The sequence below is a fragment of the Pogona vitticeps genome, chromosome 1 (assembly GCF_051106095.1).
Source record: "Pogona vitticeps strain Pit_001003342236 chromosome 1, PviZW2.1, whole genome shotgun sequence".
Lineage (NCBI taxonomy): Eukaryota > Metazoa > Chordata > Lepidosauria > Squamata > Agamidae > Pogona > Pogona vitticeps.
This window is the reverse complement of record NC_135783.1, coordinates 50,776,061-50,794,161: the sequence shown is the minus strand read 5'-3', so window position 1 is coordinate 50,794,161 and position 18,101 is coordinate 50,776,061. Positions and strand designations below refer to the sequence as shown.

Here is an 18,101-nt window from a genome sequence, read left to right as displayed (position 1 = left end):
TTGTCTGCTTGCCCCCTCATCTTGTGATGCCTGCTGGCAAACATAATGCCCAATTATTTGTCCACTACCTAGTAAAACATATCTAACTAGGGAAAACTGAAAACATGATGCAATTTAACATTTTTTCTGTGCCACAAATGATGCAAAATTTTGAGGTGAGAATTTACCCTTCCCTAAGAAATTGAGGTCGGATTTAGCGTAAATTACTTATATTTAGGGTCCATGGGGTCACAAAGAGTCGGACATGACTTAACGACTAAACAGCAACAACTTATATTTAATAAATAAGATTTTAATGATACTTCATGTTATTTGTAGGAACTGGATCAGTACCTGAAAAGCAATAACCAGACTTGTTAATCAAATACTGGAGGAAAGCGATTCATAAAATTTAGTGCTGCTTACGCTGGCGACCTTTCCAAACTTATTGAAAATTTCCACTGTATTCTGTTAGATTTGTTTCTGTTTAGACATAAAACATTCATCAAATTCAACATTTTCGTGAAGTTTATTTTTATAGGAATCCTTGTAAATATTTGAGATACAGTAGTTCAGGTAACACCTGCCCACCTTATCTATCTCCTATATGTGGAACAGGAAGCAACAGTTATAACTGGATATGGAACACCTGGTTGGTTCAAACTGGGAAAGAAGTACAACAAGGCTGTATATTGTTTCCCTGCTTATTTAACATATGCAGAATACATCATGTCAAAGGCCTGACTGGAGGAATCCCAAACTGGAATTAAGATTTCCAGAAGAAATATCAACAACCTCAGATATGCAGATGATACCACTCTGATGGCAGAGAGTGAGGAGAAATTAAAGAACCTCTTAATGAGGGTGAAAGAGGAGAGCGCAAAAAATGGTCTGAAGCTCAACATCAAAAAAGCCAAGATCATGGCCACTGGTTCCATCACCTCCTGGCAAATAGAAGGGGAAGATATGGAGGCAGTGACAGATTTTACTTTCTTGGGCTCCATGATCACTGCAGATGGGGACAGCAGCCATGAAATTAAAAGACAGCTGCTTCTTGGGAGCAAAGTGATGACAAATCTTGACAGCATCTTAAAAAGCAGAGACATCACAAAGGTCCACATAGTCAAAACTATGGTTTTTCCAGTAGCGATGTATGGAAGTGAGGGCTGAACTATAAAGAAAGCTGACCACCGAAGAATTGATTATTTTGAATTGTGGTGCTAGAGGAGACTCTTGCGAATCCCCTGGACTGCAAGGAGAACAAACCTACCCATTCTAAAGGAAATCAAGCCTGAGTGCTCCCTGGAAGGACAGATCCTGAAGCTGAGGCTCCAATACTTCGGCCATCTCATGAGAAGAGAAGACTCCCTGGAAAAGATCCTGATGTGAGGAAAGTGTAAAGGCAAGATAAGAAGGGGACGACAGAGGACGCGATGGTTGGACAGTGTCATCGAAGTTACCAACTTTCATTTGACCCAACTCCGGGAGGATGTGGAGGACGGGGGGGGGGGGCTGACGTGCTCTGGTCCATGGTGTCATGAAGAGTCGGACACGACTAAGCAACAATAAGTTCAGTAACAAGTACATTGTTTAGATTTTTAGGACAGGAAAGAAATTGAAAATTGGTAGCACACTTTCAGTCTTTGAAGAGCTGTACACTTAAATATGTGAACTTTGTAGAGATAGTTGCCTGAAAACAACTTTGCCAGAATCCTGTTCACTTGCCTGACTGCCTGTGGGCAGTCAAGAACCTGGTGGAGAGTATTTTCTGGACTGTCTGCCATGTGTCTGGTTCTCAAACCAGTTTGCAGTTGGTCAGGTAAAGTAGTGAGAAGCAAAAAATGCTTGTGTAATCATTATCATCATCATCTTGGAACTGCAGAATTGAAAGGGACCATAGGGGTAATTGAATCCAACCCTTGTCAAGGAGGCACAGTGGGGAATCAAGCTCCAGACCTCTGGCTTTACGTCATGATACCTAAACCACCACCATGTTATCCAGCAGCTCCTATAATTGCCCTGGTGTGTGCAGTTTTCCTTAGTACAATTATGACCTTTTATTTATTTGCACAGGGAATTTAGGTAGCATTTTCCAGTTGCCCAGTTTCTACCTTGTGTCCATTATGTAGTTGATTTTATGAATGAATTTTATTTTTAAAAATGGGCAGTTGTCTGTCCATTTACAGTTAAGGCTAACTATGTAGCTCTTTATAGTACATGACATGCTCATTTACATCTAGTTAAGATTGCTCATTTGTGTCATCCTATTTACTTTACTGAAAATAAGGCTAAAATGTGGCCATGCGTGTTAACATGGACTTTAGAAAGGTAATGTACTGTTGGCACATGAGTGGAGAGGTCAGAGCAACGTGATCTGGGCAGGATGGCACCTTCACAGTAGCTGGTATGAAAAAGAGAGAAATATAAGCCCAAACCAGCTCAGTCCACCATTATCAACACAGTACCACATTGATAGTGCAAGAACATAAGAAGAGCCCTACTAGATCAGGCCAAGGGCTCATCCAGTCCAGCTTCCTGTATCTCACAGTGGCCCCACCAGATACCTCTGGGAGCACATGAGACAACTAGATACCTGTAACTAGAATATGTATGCATTTGCAATTTGACACATAAGCCAACTCTGTGGTTTTGGAAATAACTGCACGTGCTGCTGAGCCTTGAGCCATGATTTCTACAGTTCTGTTGCTTGATCGGTTATACAACTAAAGATAATGTTGTAAACATAATGACGTACAGTATTGTAACCTCGATATAGGATGTGTATACAGTGGTGCCCCGTATAGCGAGGTTAATCCGTTCCAGATTAACCTTCGCTATGCGAAAACATCGCTGTACAGGCAAGGAAAGCCTATTGGAACGCATTAAACTTAGTTTAATGCGTTCCAATAAGTGTCCAAACTTACCCCTCCAGAGATGTTTTCGCGTTCGGCGGCTCCAAAATGGCCGCCAGATGACCCGAAATGGCCCCCTATCAGTGTTTTCGCGCCCTCCCCTTGCTTACCGAGGTCGCAAAAACGCTGTGGGGGGGATTTCGGGCCATCCGCGGCCATTTTAATGGCCGCGGATGACCCGAAATGCCCCCCGCAGCGTTTTCGCGACCTCGGTAAGCAAGGGGAGGGCGCGAAAACACTGATAGGGGGCCATTTCGGGTCATCTGGCGGCCATTTTGGAGCCGCCGATCAGCTGATCGGCGGCTCCAAAATGGCCGCTGGATGCCCCAATCGTCGCAAAGCGAGTGCGGCGATTGGGGCAGATCCGTACAGCGATTCCCAAAAAGGGATCGCTGTACGGATTCTTCGTTAAACGGTGCGCTCGTTAAGCGAGGCACCACTGTATAGCATGTAGTTCCAGTTCTGATTCAAGGGATCATTAGTGAAATAAAGGTGATGATGGTATTAGGTAATAGTGATGGACATATAGCTGATACTGCTTTTCTCTAATGAAGCTGACAAGTTTTGCAGGTTTTTATTTTTCAGCAGTTTGGAATTCCTGTGAAGAAGTGCTGCTTAGTAGTGTTGCAGGCTACTTCCAGTAACAGCATTATTTTGTGTATATCCTATCCTTACGTCGCACTAATTGATTCTTATTAGATGGGATGACATAGACAATTAGAATATTCATATATTCTGAAATCAGTTTGATTCGGCACCCCTGCAACAGTAAAAACTAGGGTTTTACTGGTGTTTCTCCTTCTCCCAGTCTTTAGAATGCTTTGGGTTTCATGATGTCTGTTCTGTTCTGTGATAGAAATATCTTCTCCCCCCGAAAGGAACGAGTGTACTGAACTTCTTAGTCTTTTGCACAGAATGGAAGTGCTCTATTTCCACATATAGGTTTCAAAACTCTGCTGTAGTAATAAACATGTGAGGTGTAAACTGTTTGGATTTTACAGAATTTAATAGTAAATTCTTTAAAGATAAGTTTTTAAATCATTTGTAAGCTGTTTTGAGTCCCTCTACAGGGAAGAAAGCAGGATAGAAATTAATTAAATAAATATATACGTGTAATACTTACATTTTAGGTGTATAGGTATAGGTGTATGGCAAAATAGATCTCTTAAATAAAGCAAATCAATGAGCTGCTGGTATTATAGTTGTTTCATTTTGGTTTTTAGATGAAAACTGGGATGATCAGCTACTTGGATTTGAGCCTTGCAATGAAAACCTCATAACAGGCTGCAATATAATCAATGGAAAATGCGAGTGTGATACTATTAGGACCTGTAGTAATCCCTTTGAGTTTCCAAGCCGGGATACTTGCCTGTCAGCTTTAAAAAGGATTGAAGGTAAGTCTGTATTCACAAGTATTTGACATGTAATTATTTATGGCACATCATCTTGAAAGCCTGAGATGCATTCTTTTTACTTTCTCAATGTTTGTTGGAAGATATGTTAGCGTAGTGGTGTTGGCCAGAGAGAAATGCCTGTTTTTGTGACTCACTGTAGTGATTAATTCTTTTTTCTGTTGCAACTGAATGAGTGCTCTATATTTTGTTTGGCTGTATATAAAGATGGTGACTCTTTATGTGCTAGGCAGCTTTTATGAGAAGGCAGACTGATCTGACAAGATTGCCTACCTGTGAAAGTTGTAGTTTCTAAATGCATAGTTTATGAACTATCACCAGAAACTTTTCCTTCTCTAAGCCAGGCATAACTGGAATATGTGAAGGGAGGACCAAGAAATTTCTTTCTGACTAAAGTGTGACTTGGTGTGTAATACTTGCTGGGGTTTTGCTAAGGTTTTGTCAATTTCAGGTGGGCTGCTTTGTGGTGCAGACTTCTCATTTTGCTGTCTGTAGGAGCATCTGGATTTTCATAGCTCTACAAATGATACCTGGAATGACACCCAGAACTTTTAAGTTTTGATTTAAATGGATTCTACTGAGATGAAAAGAGTTGAAACACATGGAGTTTTACACTTTGTAAAAACGTTCTTAAAAAGTAAAGTATTGGCTATATCTCTTGTACTTCAGATTGTACTTCAGATTGATTTTTCAGTCAGATAGAAGTAGTTGTCTGGCACTTGTTTCTTATGTGTAGATAGTCACGAAACACATAAATGGTCATATGTGGAATAATGCATAGCTGCATTACACTGTGTGAGTATATGAGTAAGGAAAGTGCAGTGAATCTGTGTATGTGTGATAAAATCAGTTGTGGTCATTAGGAAAAGCATATGTATGTGTGTACATAATACTGCTGCAACAGAAATAAGGTATTCTGCAAGTTAAGTTGCTATTATGATAATATGTTATCATCCATGGATATCTTTCAGGTGTATGGATTGTGTCCTAAGACTGCAACATTATGAACGTGTTAAAATTAAACTTTTTTATGGATGGTTCACAGTTCCTCTTCAGTGAAATTGTAATTAAAAAAGGAGAGAGTTTGTGGGATACAACATCACAGTACCTGAACATTGTAAACAGGGTTTGACTATTTGAAATAAACCAGTATGCTGAACTTTGTTCATATTGTCTGTAGCTTTTCCTTATACAGTATTTGAAGAGTATTGCAAACTTCTGTTTTTCCATACAGAAGGACATGGATTTCATTATGAATACTGCTTGGGTTGTAACTTACTGAGATCCAGTAGACTGGAAAATCAGTCTGGGGTCTCAAGCAGGCAAGAGCATCTGGACCAACAGTGCATTCTGTATTCTGTGTCTTTTAAAGATTCTTTCCAGTACAGTGGTGCCTCAGCTTATGAAATTAATCCGTATTGGAAGGGTGGCCGTAACTCAAAATTTTCATAAGTCGAAGCAGCATTTCCCATTGAAATGCATGGGAACGGGATTAATCCGTTCCAGCATTAAAAAAAAATACCAAAAAATTAAAGCACACAGAAAGCCCCATTGGAAGGCGCTGGGGCTTTTAAAAAACCAACCAAAAATAAACAGAGCAAGCCCTGAAGGCTACAAGAACAACAACACAAAAATAAACATCAAGCAATCCCCATGCTGGGACTACTAAAAACAACACAGCACAGAAACATAAACCCCCTCAGCCAAAACCCACCCTGCAAAACCCACCCAGACGTTTCTAAAAAAGAAAAGGCAGCACTTTACCAGGCAGACTGAAGCCTCCTCTGATGGCACTCATTCCCGGCGGGGAGCCTCCTCCTGCGCCGCCACTGCACGCCCCATCCACGGAGGAGCCCCTCACACCTCAGCCCAGTGCCTTTGGCTGCCGTTACTCATGAGTAGACCTGCACCTTCCGTGAGTCTTACTCATGAGTAGACCCATGCCAGCACCGGCTTCCTGTGCCTGGCGGCGATCTGGAGCTGCCCCCGCCTCTCTTTCCTCCTCCTGCCTCACAAGAGTAAAAAAAGTTCCCTGACCTCCTGCTCTAACCATTGGGCAGAAAGAGCTACAAAGAAGCAGCCTTTTCACCACCAACAGTTTGATTTTCCCACCCTTTCCCCTGCCTTTTTCTGTTCTTAGATCAAAGCTCCGGCCACAAGTCGAAGCAAAATTTTGCAGCTGGAGCTTTTCGGAACTCGAAATTTTTGTAGGTAGTGGTGTTCATAAGTCAAGGCACCACTATATTGGCCTATTACTTGGAATAATTTTCAGGAACAGAAACACAATACTGTATATATGAATACCTTAAACTGATGTACTTCAAAATAGTTCAGAATGTTTTCCAGGAGTTTTATTTTTTTTAACAGAGGAGAAGGGGAAAGTTTCCTCTCAGGCTTCTTTTCTCTGGGTCATCCCATCTTGATCAAAAAATAGTATGTTTTCTTACAGGAATGTATTGTGCATAGCTTCAGATGGTTTAGTCAAGGCAGTGGTGGATCCTTATTAGATCAGAGCAAAAGACATGAGAGCAGAATGTTTTAAGAGCAATTCTTAAAAGACTGTCAAAGAGAAGGGGGCAAGGGAAAACTGATCTGCTAAGTATGTTGTACTATGACTGTTGTGGTTTCCACTGGAACATGGAAACTGCGGTGGGAGTTGAAAAGTTCAGACATAAACATTTTTTACCTCTGTCAGAAAAATGGGGAAGAAATGTAAGGATCAGTATAATTCTAAAATGAAGGTTTAAAAAGTGTCTTTCTTCAGTAAAGCTTTACTGTAGACTTTACAGGAAGTGATATTGAGGCCTAAACTAAACTGTACAGTTAATATGTCATTAAAAGCTGAAGGAGATGAATACAGGGCATATTATTGTCTTAGCAAAATCCATATCACCATATGTTAGCTTTTTGTGTGTGAGAGATTGGTGATTAGGAGATAAATATGAATTTTATATACAGGTCTGACTTGCTTTACATGCCTGGAGGAAAATTTTTGTAACAAGTAATGGTTTTAGTGTGTGACTTGACTCTTACTTGTACAAACATTCATTGTGTTTTGAATCTATAATATAAAGTTGGCAGCTAGAGAGGCAGAACTTTTAAGAGAACTGCAGAGTTACCTGGCCTGTTAATAGGTGATGTAAAGGTCATGGGAATAACTCATTAAAAGTGTATGTGTGTAATATATCCCAAAGGCTCAATATATCATATATAAATGTGTTCATTATATAAAAATTATGCATAGAACAGCTTTGTACATTGGCAGTAATCAAGATCACTTTTTGTCTCATCAAATATTAAAAAAATTAGAATTCTGCGTATTTTACTTTTTAAAGTTTTAGGTTCCTTTTTTACAGAGATGAACAAAAGCTAAATGTTTACTAAATGCCATCTCATTCAGTTACACCTTCTCATGTTTCAAGTTTGATGTTCCTTCTATCAACACTTGAAAGGCTGTATCTTTAGGGAGTCTTTTGGAGAGTCAACATGCAATTAAGATGGGGAGGGTTAGGGCTGCTTTTAAAATCTGTTCTGTAGTTTTCGTGTATTTTTAAATTTTTATTTTTATAGTTTTAAAATTTTAATTATGTTTTTCACTCTTGGAAGATTTTAAGCATTTTTTAAAAAATCACTTTGGGCCCCTGCAAGTGGAGGAAGGCAGGATACAAATTAAATATATAAAATAAAGACCAAAGGTAATATCTGAGTAAGTGACTAATAATTTATAATATTGGTAGCTTAAAAGGAACTATAAATTATGACTTTAGTTAGTGGCAGAAGTGACTAGAGTGAACAATGAATCCTTTTTGGATGCAATAGTAGCATTTTGGCATTATTCTGTCACTAATATTTGTCTCTTGAGTTAACAGAAATCAAATGGTGTGTAAAGAAAGCATGAAGTTAACTACTTTAATACTCAAACTTCTTATATTTTAATAACCATAGTTTTGCTTTTCTAATCATACACTTGCTTTTAGCAAAGTTCTGTAAAGTCGCTCCGTTGTGACAGAAAATTCAAGTACAAAACCTACTAATCGATTCTAACATTATTTTTCTGAGGGTCACCTGAATGTTGTTTGTGAACCAGCTGTGGTCTGTGGATCACCACATGAAAATGTTTGGTCTAACACATGGCCAACACATTGATGAAGCTGGTACCCTAATATAGCACAAAATTACCTTGCCAGATATGCTTATTCAGATAGCTGTACATGGCCATCTGAAATACTGCTTCTTGTCTGGGTTGCACTGTCTGGCATAACTGCATATTTCCAAGTTTTGTTATGTGCTTTCAAGTCATCTCCGGCCTATAGTTATACTATAAATGAACAATCTCCAAAATGTGTTGTCCTCAACTTCCCTGCTCAGCTCTCATAAACTCAGGCCTGTGGTTCCTTTATGGCAGTGGTCCCCAACCCCCGGTCCGTGGGCTTCCTGGAACTGGGCCACGGATACGGCTCTCCGCCTCCCCCCCCACGCACGATGGGTATGTTGTGCTTGTGGAGGGGTGTGTTGCGCTTGTGGGCAGGTGTGTTGCACATGCACAAGCGTGACACGCCCCTGTGCGAGCACGACACACCTGCCCACAAGCGCAACACGTCCCTCCGCAAGCACAACATACCCACCCGTGAGCAATACCCATCCATCCATGAGCACGGGGGAGCCCCGCCCACCCACACACAGAGCCCGCACCCCCAACCAGTCCATGGTCCCAAAAATATTGGGGACCACTGCTTTAGGGAGTCAGTCCATCTCATATTTGGTCTTCCTCTTTTCCTTATGCCTTCTATCTTTCCCAATGTTATGTCTTTTCTGGAGAATGTTGCCTTTTCACTATATGCACAAACTAGAGCAACCTCAATTTCATTATTTTTGTCTTCAGATTTGATTTGATCCAGTATTCACTTGTTTATCTTTCTGACCATTGAGGGTATCTGCAAAGATCTCCAGCACCATATTTCAACAAATCATTTTTTCCTGTTAGCTTTCTTTATTGTCCAGCTTTTACACCCATTCATGGTGACTGGAAATATAAAAGTGGGTATGATCTTGTTCTTGGTCCCCAGTGACACATCCTTACAGTTGGATATAATCTTTAATTCCTTCATTGCTGCCCTTCCTAGTCTCATTTTCTGATTTCTTAGCTGCAGGTTCCATTTGGATTGATGATTGCACCAAAGTATACAAACGCTCTTAAGTTTATGTATCTATCCACCCACCCACTCTGGTTGGTTTACAACATGAAAAACAAAAAACAATCAAAATTAATTTCTAATCATAAATCATAAAATGATGCATCTATAACTTATACAATAGAAATAATAAACCATTAAAATACATACTAAAACACACTAAATAACAGCTAAACATTTAAATTGGTGGTAATTTTAAAGTATTGTGGCTGTAGCAGCTGCTCCATAGATGGTATATTTTAATATGCCTGCCAAAATAACCAAGTCTTAAGCTGCTTCTTGAAGATACCCAGTAAAGAGACCAGGTGACTAGTAGGTGGTACCTGATTCCATAGCTGAAAAACAACCACCGAGAAGGCCTGGTTCCTTGTTTTTTCTTTATGGCCCTCTTTTTGGGTTCAGTATCCTCAGCTGTCCTGCCTGGAAAGAACAGGTAGGATGGGCAGTCCCAGTTGGGAATAGGCATTCTGCCAGGTATCACGGTCCCAAACTATTTACTTTAGGGCTTTGTAGGTAACACCATCACCTTGAAGCTGGGATGGAAATGGACAGGCAACCACTGTAAGGTAGCCAAAATTGAGGAAATTTATTGGTATCTGTTGGCTCCACTTAGGGGCCTGGCCTCCATGTTCTGGACCTGCTGGAGTTTCCATACCATCCTCATGAGTAGCCCCACACAGAGAAAGTTTCAGTAGTCTAATGAAAATACCACTGCATGGATCAACATGGTGAGGGACCCAGTGTCAAGGTAGGGGCAGAGCTGGGCAGTTTGCCTGTGGAAGTAAGCGAATTGAACCACAGATGCTATTTGGGTTTCCATTGACCAGTGGAATGCTGCGTATCTCATCCTTCATGGAGAGGATAGCCTCACCAGAGGAGGCACCCAAACCGCAAACAGCAGAGGCACCTACTTGGATCAGCCTCATTCTGTTGTCCCCCATCTACCCTAGCACAGCGGCTAGGCAATGCTTAAGGGACAGAACAGCATCCACTGCAGAAAGATGGAAGGAGAGATAGAGTGGGGTGTCATCCACATATTGATGACACAAAACTCGAAATCCCCGAAGCTCTCCCCCCACCAGTCTCGTATAGATAATAAATAACAATGGGGAGATGAGCAACCCCTAAGGGGCTCTACAGTACAGAGTCCAAGCTGCAGAGACCATCTCTTCAAGTTGGACTCTCTGGGCACCAGGAGGAGGCCAGTGCACTGATACCTAACCCCTAAAGACTCCCCAGGAGTTATGGTGGCCCCACATAAGTCAAGCACTCTGTTGACCTCAGATGACATTAAAGGCTGAAATTAATCTAATAGAGCTGGACAAGCCAACACAGTGAATGTCTTTGTCGATCTACTGATGAAATATGGTGGTCAAGGTCCTGGTGAATGGCCTCCACTAAAGTTGTGTAGTTCTTCAGTAGTCATTATTCTGTAATTTTTCCATTTAGTTCTGCATATTTTTGCTTTTCCATTGTGTTCAGAAATCTTCCTTTATGCCATGGAAGAAACATAGGAATCACTTGGTGAACCTTTCTCACAAAGTGGCCGGTGTTCAAAGTCTCTGTAAGTTTGCATTTTTCATGTAGCACACAACTTGGTATCATAATATTTGATTGAATGCTCTGGGAGTTTCCTGTTCGACTTTAAGCTTAGCTGAATAAGCTATAGCAGGGTGAAGAGGAATGCATATACAATGGTACCTAGACTTACGAACTTAATCCGTTTTGGAATGACATTCGTACATCAAAAAGTTTGTAAGTTGAAGTACCATTTCCCATTGAAATGCATGGGAATGGAATTAATCCATTCCAGCATTTCAAAAGGCAAAAAGGCAGGGGGAAAGGGCTGGAAATTCCAATTTCCTACCCTTTCTCCCTGCCTTTTTGCCTTCAGAGCTCTCATACGGCTTCCTCCGATGTCGGGGTGGGGGAAAGCCCTTTGAGAGCTCCAAAGGCACTGATCACGGCAGCATGGACCCCCAGGGAGGTCTCCCATGGTGGCAGGCAAGCCCTGGGAGACCTCCACAGGGGTCCCCGCTGCGGTGATCGGCACCTTCGGAGCTCTCAAAGGGCTTTCCCTCTGACATCGGAGGAAGCCCTTTGAGAGGTCCGAAGACAAAAAGGCAGGGAGAAAGGGCTGGAAATTCGAATTCCCCCCCTTTCTCCCTGCATTTCTGGCTTCAGAGCTCTCAAAGGGCTTCCTCGAATGTTGGGGGGGAAAGTCCTATGAGAGCTCCAAAGCCAGAAAGGTCGGGAAATTCGGATTTCCAGCCCTTTCTCCCTGCCTTTTTGCCTTCGGACCTCTCAAAGGGCTTCCCTCCCGACATTGGAGGAAGCCGTTTAAGAGCTCTGAAGGCAAAAAGGCAGGGAGAAAGGGCGGGAAATTTGAACGGCTTCATTGGCAAAAATTGGCATTGACTTGCAAACAGAGCCTCGACCTCGTTCGTAGGTCGAGGCTCCGTTCGCAAGTTGATGCCAATTTTTGCCAACGGAGCCGTTCGTAAATCGAAAAGTTTGTATGTAGGGACGTTCATAAGTTGAGGGTTGACTGTATTGAGGGTATTTAAACTCTAAAGCAGTGCTTCCCAACCTTGGGTCCCCAGAGATTCTTGGACTGTAACTCCCAGAGATCCTGGCCAGTACAGCTAGTGGTGAAGGCTTCTGGGAGTTTTAGTCCAAGAACCTTTGGGGAAAACTGATAAAATAAGTTTTCGATGTTTTGGGGTTGGGTGTTGAAATATTTTATAAATATTTTATAAATATAAATATTTAATGTTGAAATATTTTATTTTGTCATAACATGTTACTAGAAAGAAGTTTATATCCATAAGTAGTACATATCACATAACTGTGTGACCTAGTTAATTTAGGAAGATAGCAGTAACTCACAGTAAAAAGATTTGGTTGATCAGAATAAAGTTACCAGAGTAAACAGAAAGAACAAAATAGACATTTGTATATCATCAAAAAGCTGGATGGACACAACGTATCTTTTTACTTCTTTCCCAAATGAGATTGTTGCTATATATTTCTACATGGGGCTGCCTTCTGCCCAAATGTTCATAGCTAAGTTGCCAGGATAGGCAAATTAGTCCGACCCTGTTGAAATAGAATTGTAACTGCTGTAGCTGATTAAACCAATAAAAGACCTCTGAGTCACCAAAGCCACTTAAGCCTCCAGCAAGTGCAGGATGGAAGAGCATGCCAAAGTAAGTACAGTGGTGCCTCGCATAGCGAGGTTAATCCGTTCCGGATTAACCTTCGCTATGCTGAAGCATCGTTGAACGGGGCAGGGAATTCCATTGGAACGCATTAAACATGGTTTAATGCGTTCCAAATGGGCCGAATACTCACCGTTTAGCGATGCTTCTTAATGGCCGGCAGCCATTTTCGCGCCCTCCCCTCGCTTAACGAGGGCGCGAAAACGCTGCGCGTGGCCATTTTGGACCATTTCCGGGCTTCCGGCGGCCATTTTGGCTGCCTAACAGCTGATCGCCGGGCTTCGTTTTGCGAAGATCGGTAAGCGAAACTCTTAGCGGTCTTCGCAAAGCGAATTTTGCCCTATTAAAAAAACGTTGAGCGATCGCATTAGCGATCCCAAAAAAGGGATCACTATGCGATTTCATCGTTGTACGGTGCGCTCATTAAGCGAGGCACCACTGTATTTGATTGTTTTGGAAGTATGCAAACCTTTCCAAACCATATTTGACACCAGCCAAAGGGACCCACAAACCAAGTACTAATAGTATATCCCTCTTAATCTGGATTGAGTTGTTTTGCTCCTTCCCTATCCATTAAAATTCAAGACATTGGTTTAAAATATGTTCACTTATATTAGATGCAAACAAAAGGCAACACTACATATGATATATATACCAGTTGTGTTTTGCCAGTGGGCACAACAAATAGGATTTTGGTCATCAGTTAAAACTACATAGAGCCATCATTGACTTTACAGTCCATACGATGTTCACCTTTTAAGTCCCTTTGATTTGAAATGTACAATTCTACCTGTTTACAAAGCACAGATTTCCAATTGGCTTTTATATATACTTTTAAAGTGGTTCTTTTTGAAGAGTTGCATATTGTGATTTTTTAAAAATCTGCTTTTATTTGCCACTTGCAGGTGTATTTTACCATTCATTTTGTATACTTCTTCTTAAAGCCACTCAGAAAAGTTATCCAATTAAGATTTTATAAATGCGAAATACATTCTCAGATTGTTGCAGATTATGAAGTTAGCATATGCATTGGCTACACCAAATGCCTTTGCTAACTTCTTAAGTTGTAGCAACATTACAGTTAAATAGAATTATTGCCAGTATGTTCTAATTGTCATGGCAGTCAGTGAACATGCCTTTGGAAAATATGTAAAACGTGAAAAATAGTTTTTCTCTCTCTCTCTTCCTACTTCTTTGGTAACATTAAATCTGTCCATATTATACAGGTTTTAACCAGCCCCCTGTGTTCAGAGTTTTGCTTCTTTGTTGTTGAGTATAAATAACTGCCATTTAAATAGACTTTATATTGTGAAACTGCTGCAGTGGGTTTTGGGAAGAAGTCCATCAAGAATAGCCAACTGTCACATGTATAGTTTGGAGTGAACTGATTCAGCCAACAAATGCTGGCCCAAAACTGTTGTCTGACTTAGATCAGTGAAGATAAAATTATTCTTTTTACTTAATTTTTATAAATCTAAATAAAAACACAAAAACCCTAATAATACAAATCTAAGAAAAAACTTAATAGACACAAAAGCACAACCTTCCACCAGGACCATTTGGAGACATATTTAAATCTAATTTTTACCATTTATGAAGTCCCTTTCCCCTTCTAAAACTGCATTGAATCTTGTGAAGGTACACAACCTTAATGCATAATCAATAAAAATTCATAATATTATTAAAAATACTCCTATCTATCAAACTCTTTTTGACTTTCATATTACAAGTTAATATATCATTAATGGCTATACTCCATATGGCTTTATATCATCATGTAATTGAAAATCATGCTTTACTTTCCAGTTTTTTTGCTATCTTTAGTCTTGCCAGTGTTAATAAATTTGTAATTAATTCTTTTACTGTCCAATCCCATTGTTCCCTATAAAATATTACCATATTTTTCCATGGTCATGTTATACACGGAAGTAAGCTGAGGAGAAAACAAAAACAAGTGGAGGGGAAAGCAGGGATCAAGTGATCCTGCAGGACTTTGATCCCTGCTTTCCCGTCCACTTGCTAAGCCTTAGCAAAAGGAAAGCAGGGATCAAAGTGCTGCAGGATCACTTTGATCCCTGCTTTCCCCTCTACTTGCTAAATCCCATAGGGCTTAGCACAAAGAGAGAAAGCAGGGATTGAAGCGATCCTGTAGCACTTTGATCCCTTTCCCCTTACATTTGCCAAGTCCCACTTAAATTTCTTAATTTTGGGTTAGAAAAGTGGGGGTGCCTTATACATGGAAAAATACGGTAATAAAGCCTCTATTCTGGGGCATACCACTACATTTAACTTCAATATTTCATTAATATCTTTAAAAACCAGCTTTCAAAATTTGAATATATTCTTGCACTCATGCCACATGTAAAAGTACCTACATCCTGGTCATATATCCGACATAAATAACAGTATTTATTATCCATACAATTGAGTTTCACCAGGTTTAGATACCATCTCCAAACCAATTAGATAAAATATTATTTTATTTATACTGACACACACTTTAATATTCTACACCTCAGTACTTACTTCCCGTCCCAAATCTGATTCCCATAACAATTTAAAAACATCATGTTGGTCCTCCACTTGTATCATTATCTTTCTCATTCTACTTTTCTCTTTCATCTTTTCCCTTTTGTACTATCATCTCTTCAGAAATGATGGCATTTTAGAGGGAGATTACTGCTTCTTTGTTGCACGTGAGTTGGGTGGCTTTATGCATGACATGGATTTCAGGTCACATGCACAGTCATCTAGCTTGTGTACATTGAATAATTCCATGAGGAGTTGCAGTGGGGACTCTTAATAGGTTGTGATCTGCCTCTTGAGATGACATTGTTCCACTGTGCTGGCTTAAATTATATGACAGGTGTTGGCCCGCAGTTTGTATTAGATCAAATAGTGATGAATTGTGGAATGGTCATTGTATGTTTTCAGTGTGTTTGTTTGCATCACCAGTGTTTTTGATTATATTAATAGCAAAACCAACAACTCAATGGAGTTATAGTACATTAATTTAGACCTATGTAATTCCATTTCATTTCAGACTCTTTTGGTTGAAGTCAGTTGGGCTGCGAGGCATTCTATGGCTACTTTTGTTTTAATGAATTAATGAACTTCCATGGAAATACTTGTGAGTTGAAAGATTACTAGCTTTTTCAACATGTGTGAGCATTACAATATTCCTTAAAGACAAAGACTGTCTGTGTTCTATATAAGTTAAAAGGTTACATTATAAATCTATACCAAATGCAGAGATTGGTAAAACTGAAGGATAGTGTTGCAGGTAAATACACTTCTTCCTCTTCAGAATTTACTTAATATATAAGCAATGGCTTCCTCAGGTTGGATTTGAGAAAAGCAGTAATAGTTTATTTTTACCATGTCTTTGATATAAGGAAGTATCATTGCTTCATGGTGAAGGATACACTTTCTATTCATAATGACTCAGTTTCAGTAATCTACATGTGGGAACACGTTCCATATGCGCTGTCTCCAATACATTTTTTTGTATCATCTGGCAGGATAAAGTTCCAAATAAGTAAGTTCTAGAACGAGCTGGAATTTTTAGCATATATATATTACTGAAACAGTGACGTCTATACTGGCTCAGGCATGTTGTGAGAATGGCCGATGGTCCAAAAGATCTCCTGTATGGAGAATTAGTGCAGGGAAAGCACCCCAGAGGGGGAGACCACAGGTGCGATACAAGGATATCTGCAAGCGGGATCTGAAGGCCTTAGTAATGGACCTCAACAGATGAGAAACCTTGACATCTGAGCATTCAGCCTGGAGGCAGGCGGTGCATCATGGCCTCTCCCATTTTGAAGAGACCCTTGTCCAGCAGGCTGAGGCAAAGAGGCAGTCCCGAAACCAGCAAAATCAGGGAGCTGGACAGGGGACAGACTGTATTTGTCTTGAGTGTTGAAGGGATTGTCACTCTCGAATTGACCTTCTCAGCCACACTAGATGCTGTTCCAAGTCCTATATTCAGAGCACGTTACCATAGTTTCTTGAGACTAAAGGATGCCTAATCTAATGTTGGAAGTGAAATGGTCTTTCTCTAAAACCCTACAGTGTAGACAATACTTTACATCAGAACTAATGTAGAGAGGCTCTGAATGTTCCTGGAAACCTGATAGCTGTAATTTTGAACTGTGTAATAGAGCCCCCAAAATTGTAACCACCTGGAAGACCAAAAAAGGAAAAACTTTTAATGAATTCTTTCAAGACAAGATGTTGAGAAAAATGTCCTTTAATTCCTGAGAATACCAAGAACAAATGATTAGCTGCCTTAACAAAGTTTCCTTCATCTTTTAAAAGACTCCTTATTAGAAATGGGGGTATTCGTATATGAATATGAATATCCCCCCACAGGTGGAAATAACGAGGGTCTGTCCACTCACCATTCCGCCACTGATGCCACCTTGACAAAGCCTTCCTATCGCACCGCAGTAGAATCGCCACTCCTGGCAGGAGGCGAGATGTCATTCCTTTCTGTCATGTTGCAGAGTGGCTAATCCATTGCAGACAATGGTGGGATAGGAAGGCTGTGTCAAGCTGGTGTTAGCGGCAGAATGGTAACTCTCATTATTTCCACCTCTCGGGGATATTTGTTTGTTTGTTTGTTTGTTTGTTTATATCCCGCCCATCTGGTCTATACGACCACTCTAGGCAGCTGTTCGTATACAAATACCCACATCTCTACTCCTTATCCCTTCCAGAAACACATATATTCTTGACCTGGCTTTTGTCCTCTTCCTTTATATGATAAAGTCACCCAGTATCTCATTAAATTTATTAACCTATCACTCCGTTTTAAACTTAACTTCAGATGTCAGTTTATCATTAATCACGATATTCCAATTTCATTATACCATTCATGTGGTTGAAAAATCAAGTTCTTCTTCCAGTTTTTTTGCTGTAAGTAATTGAGCAGTTGTTATCATGTTTATAATCATCTCTTTCTTAAGTTATTTATGTTATGGTTATCTTTTAATAATAATGCTATTCTTGATGATGCTTCAATGTTGATTTCTAATATTTCTCTGATTTCTTTAAAAACCTTCCTCCATGTACCTAATTCTTTATTACATCTCCAGCACATCTTGGAATATTTAGAATCTATTTTGTTTAATTTTATCAGTGTTAAATACCATTTCCATATTGTTTGATAACCATTCTCTTTTATTCTGACATGTTTTAAAAACCCTTCTATTCGATACATTTTCCATTCCTCGATCTTTTTTCCTAAATCTGTGTTCCATATTATTTTTAACTCTCCCAACTGATCTGTCTCTTCTGTCAATATTCTGTCAATATTACCAATTGTTCCTTTCCTCTTTTTTCCCATTTGCCTCATTCTTCATATCTTTGATATATTCAAAC

At 40.1% G+C, this 18,101-nt stretch overlaps 1 protein-coding gene across 4 annotated transcripts in view; it reads left to right on the top strand.

Moving 5' to 3' along the window:
• CRIM1 (cysteine rich transmembrane BMP regulator 1) overlaps positions 1 to 18,101 on the top strand; it is a 196,666-nt gene that overhangs the window by 19,099 nt on the left and 159,466 nt on the right. For 2 of the 4 annotated variants that reach the window (XM_072992639.2, XM_072992651.2), the window contains exon 2: positions 4,115 to 4,285. The exons of the other annotated variants lie outside the window; for them this stretch is intronic. In XM_072992639.2, the coding sequence (XP_072848740.2) occupies positions 4,115 to 4,285 (171 nt within the window). The remainder of the gene's footprint in view (positions 1 to 4,114; positions 4,286 to 18,101) is intronic. 4 annotated transcript variants of the gene reach the window in all.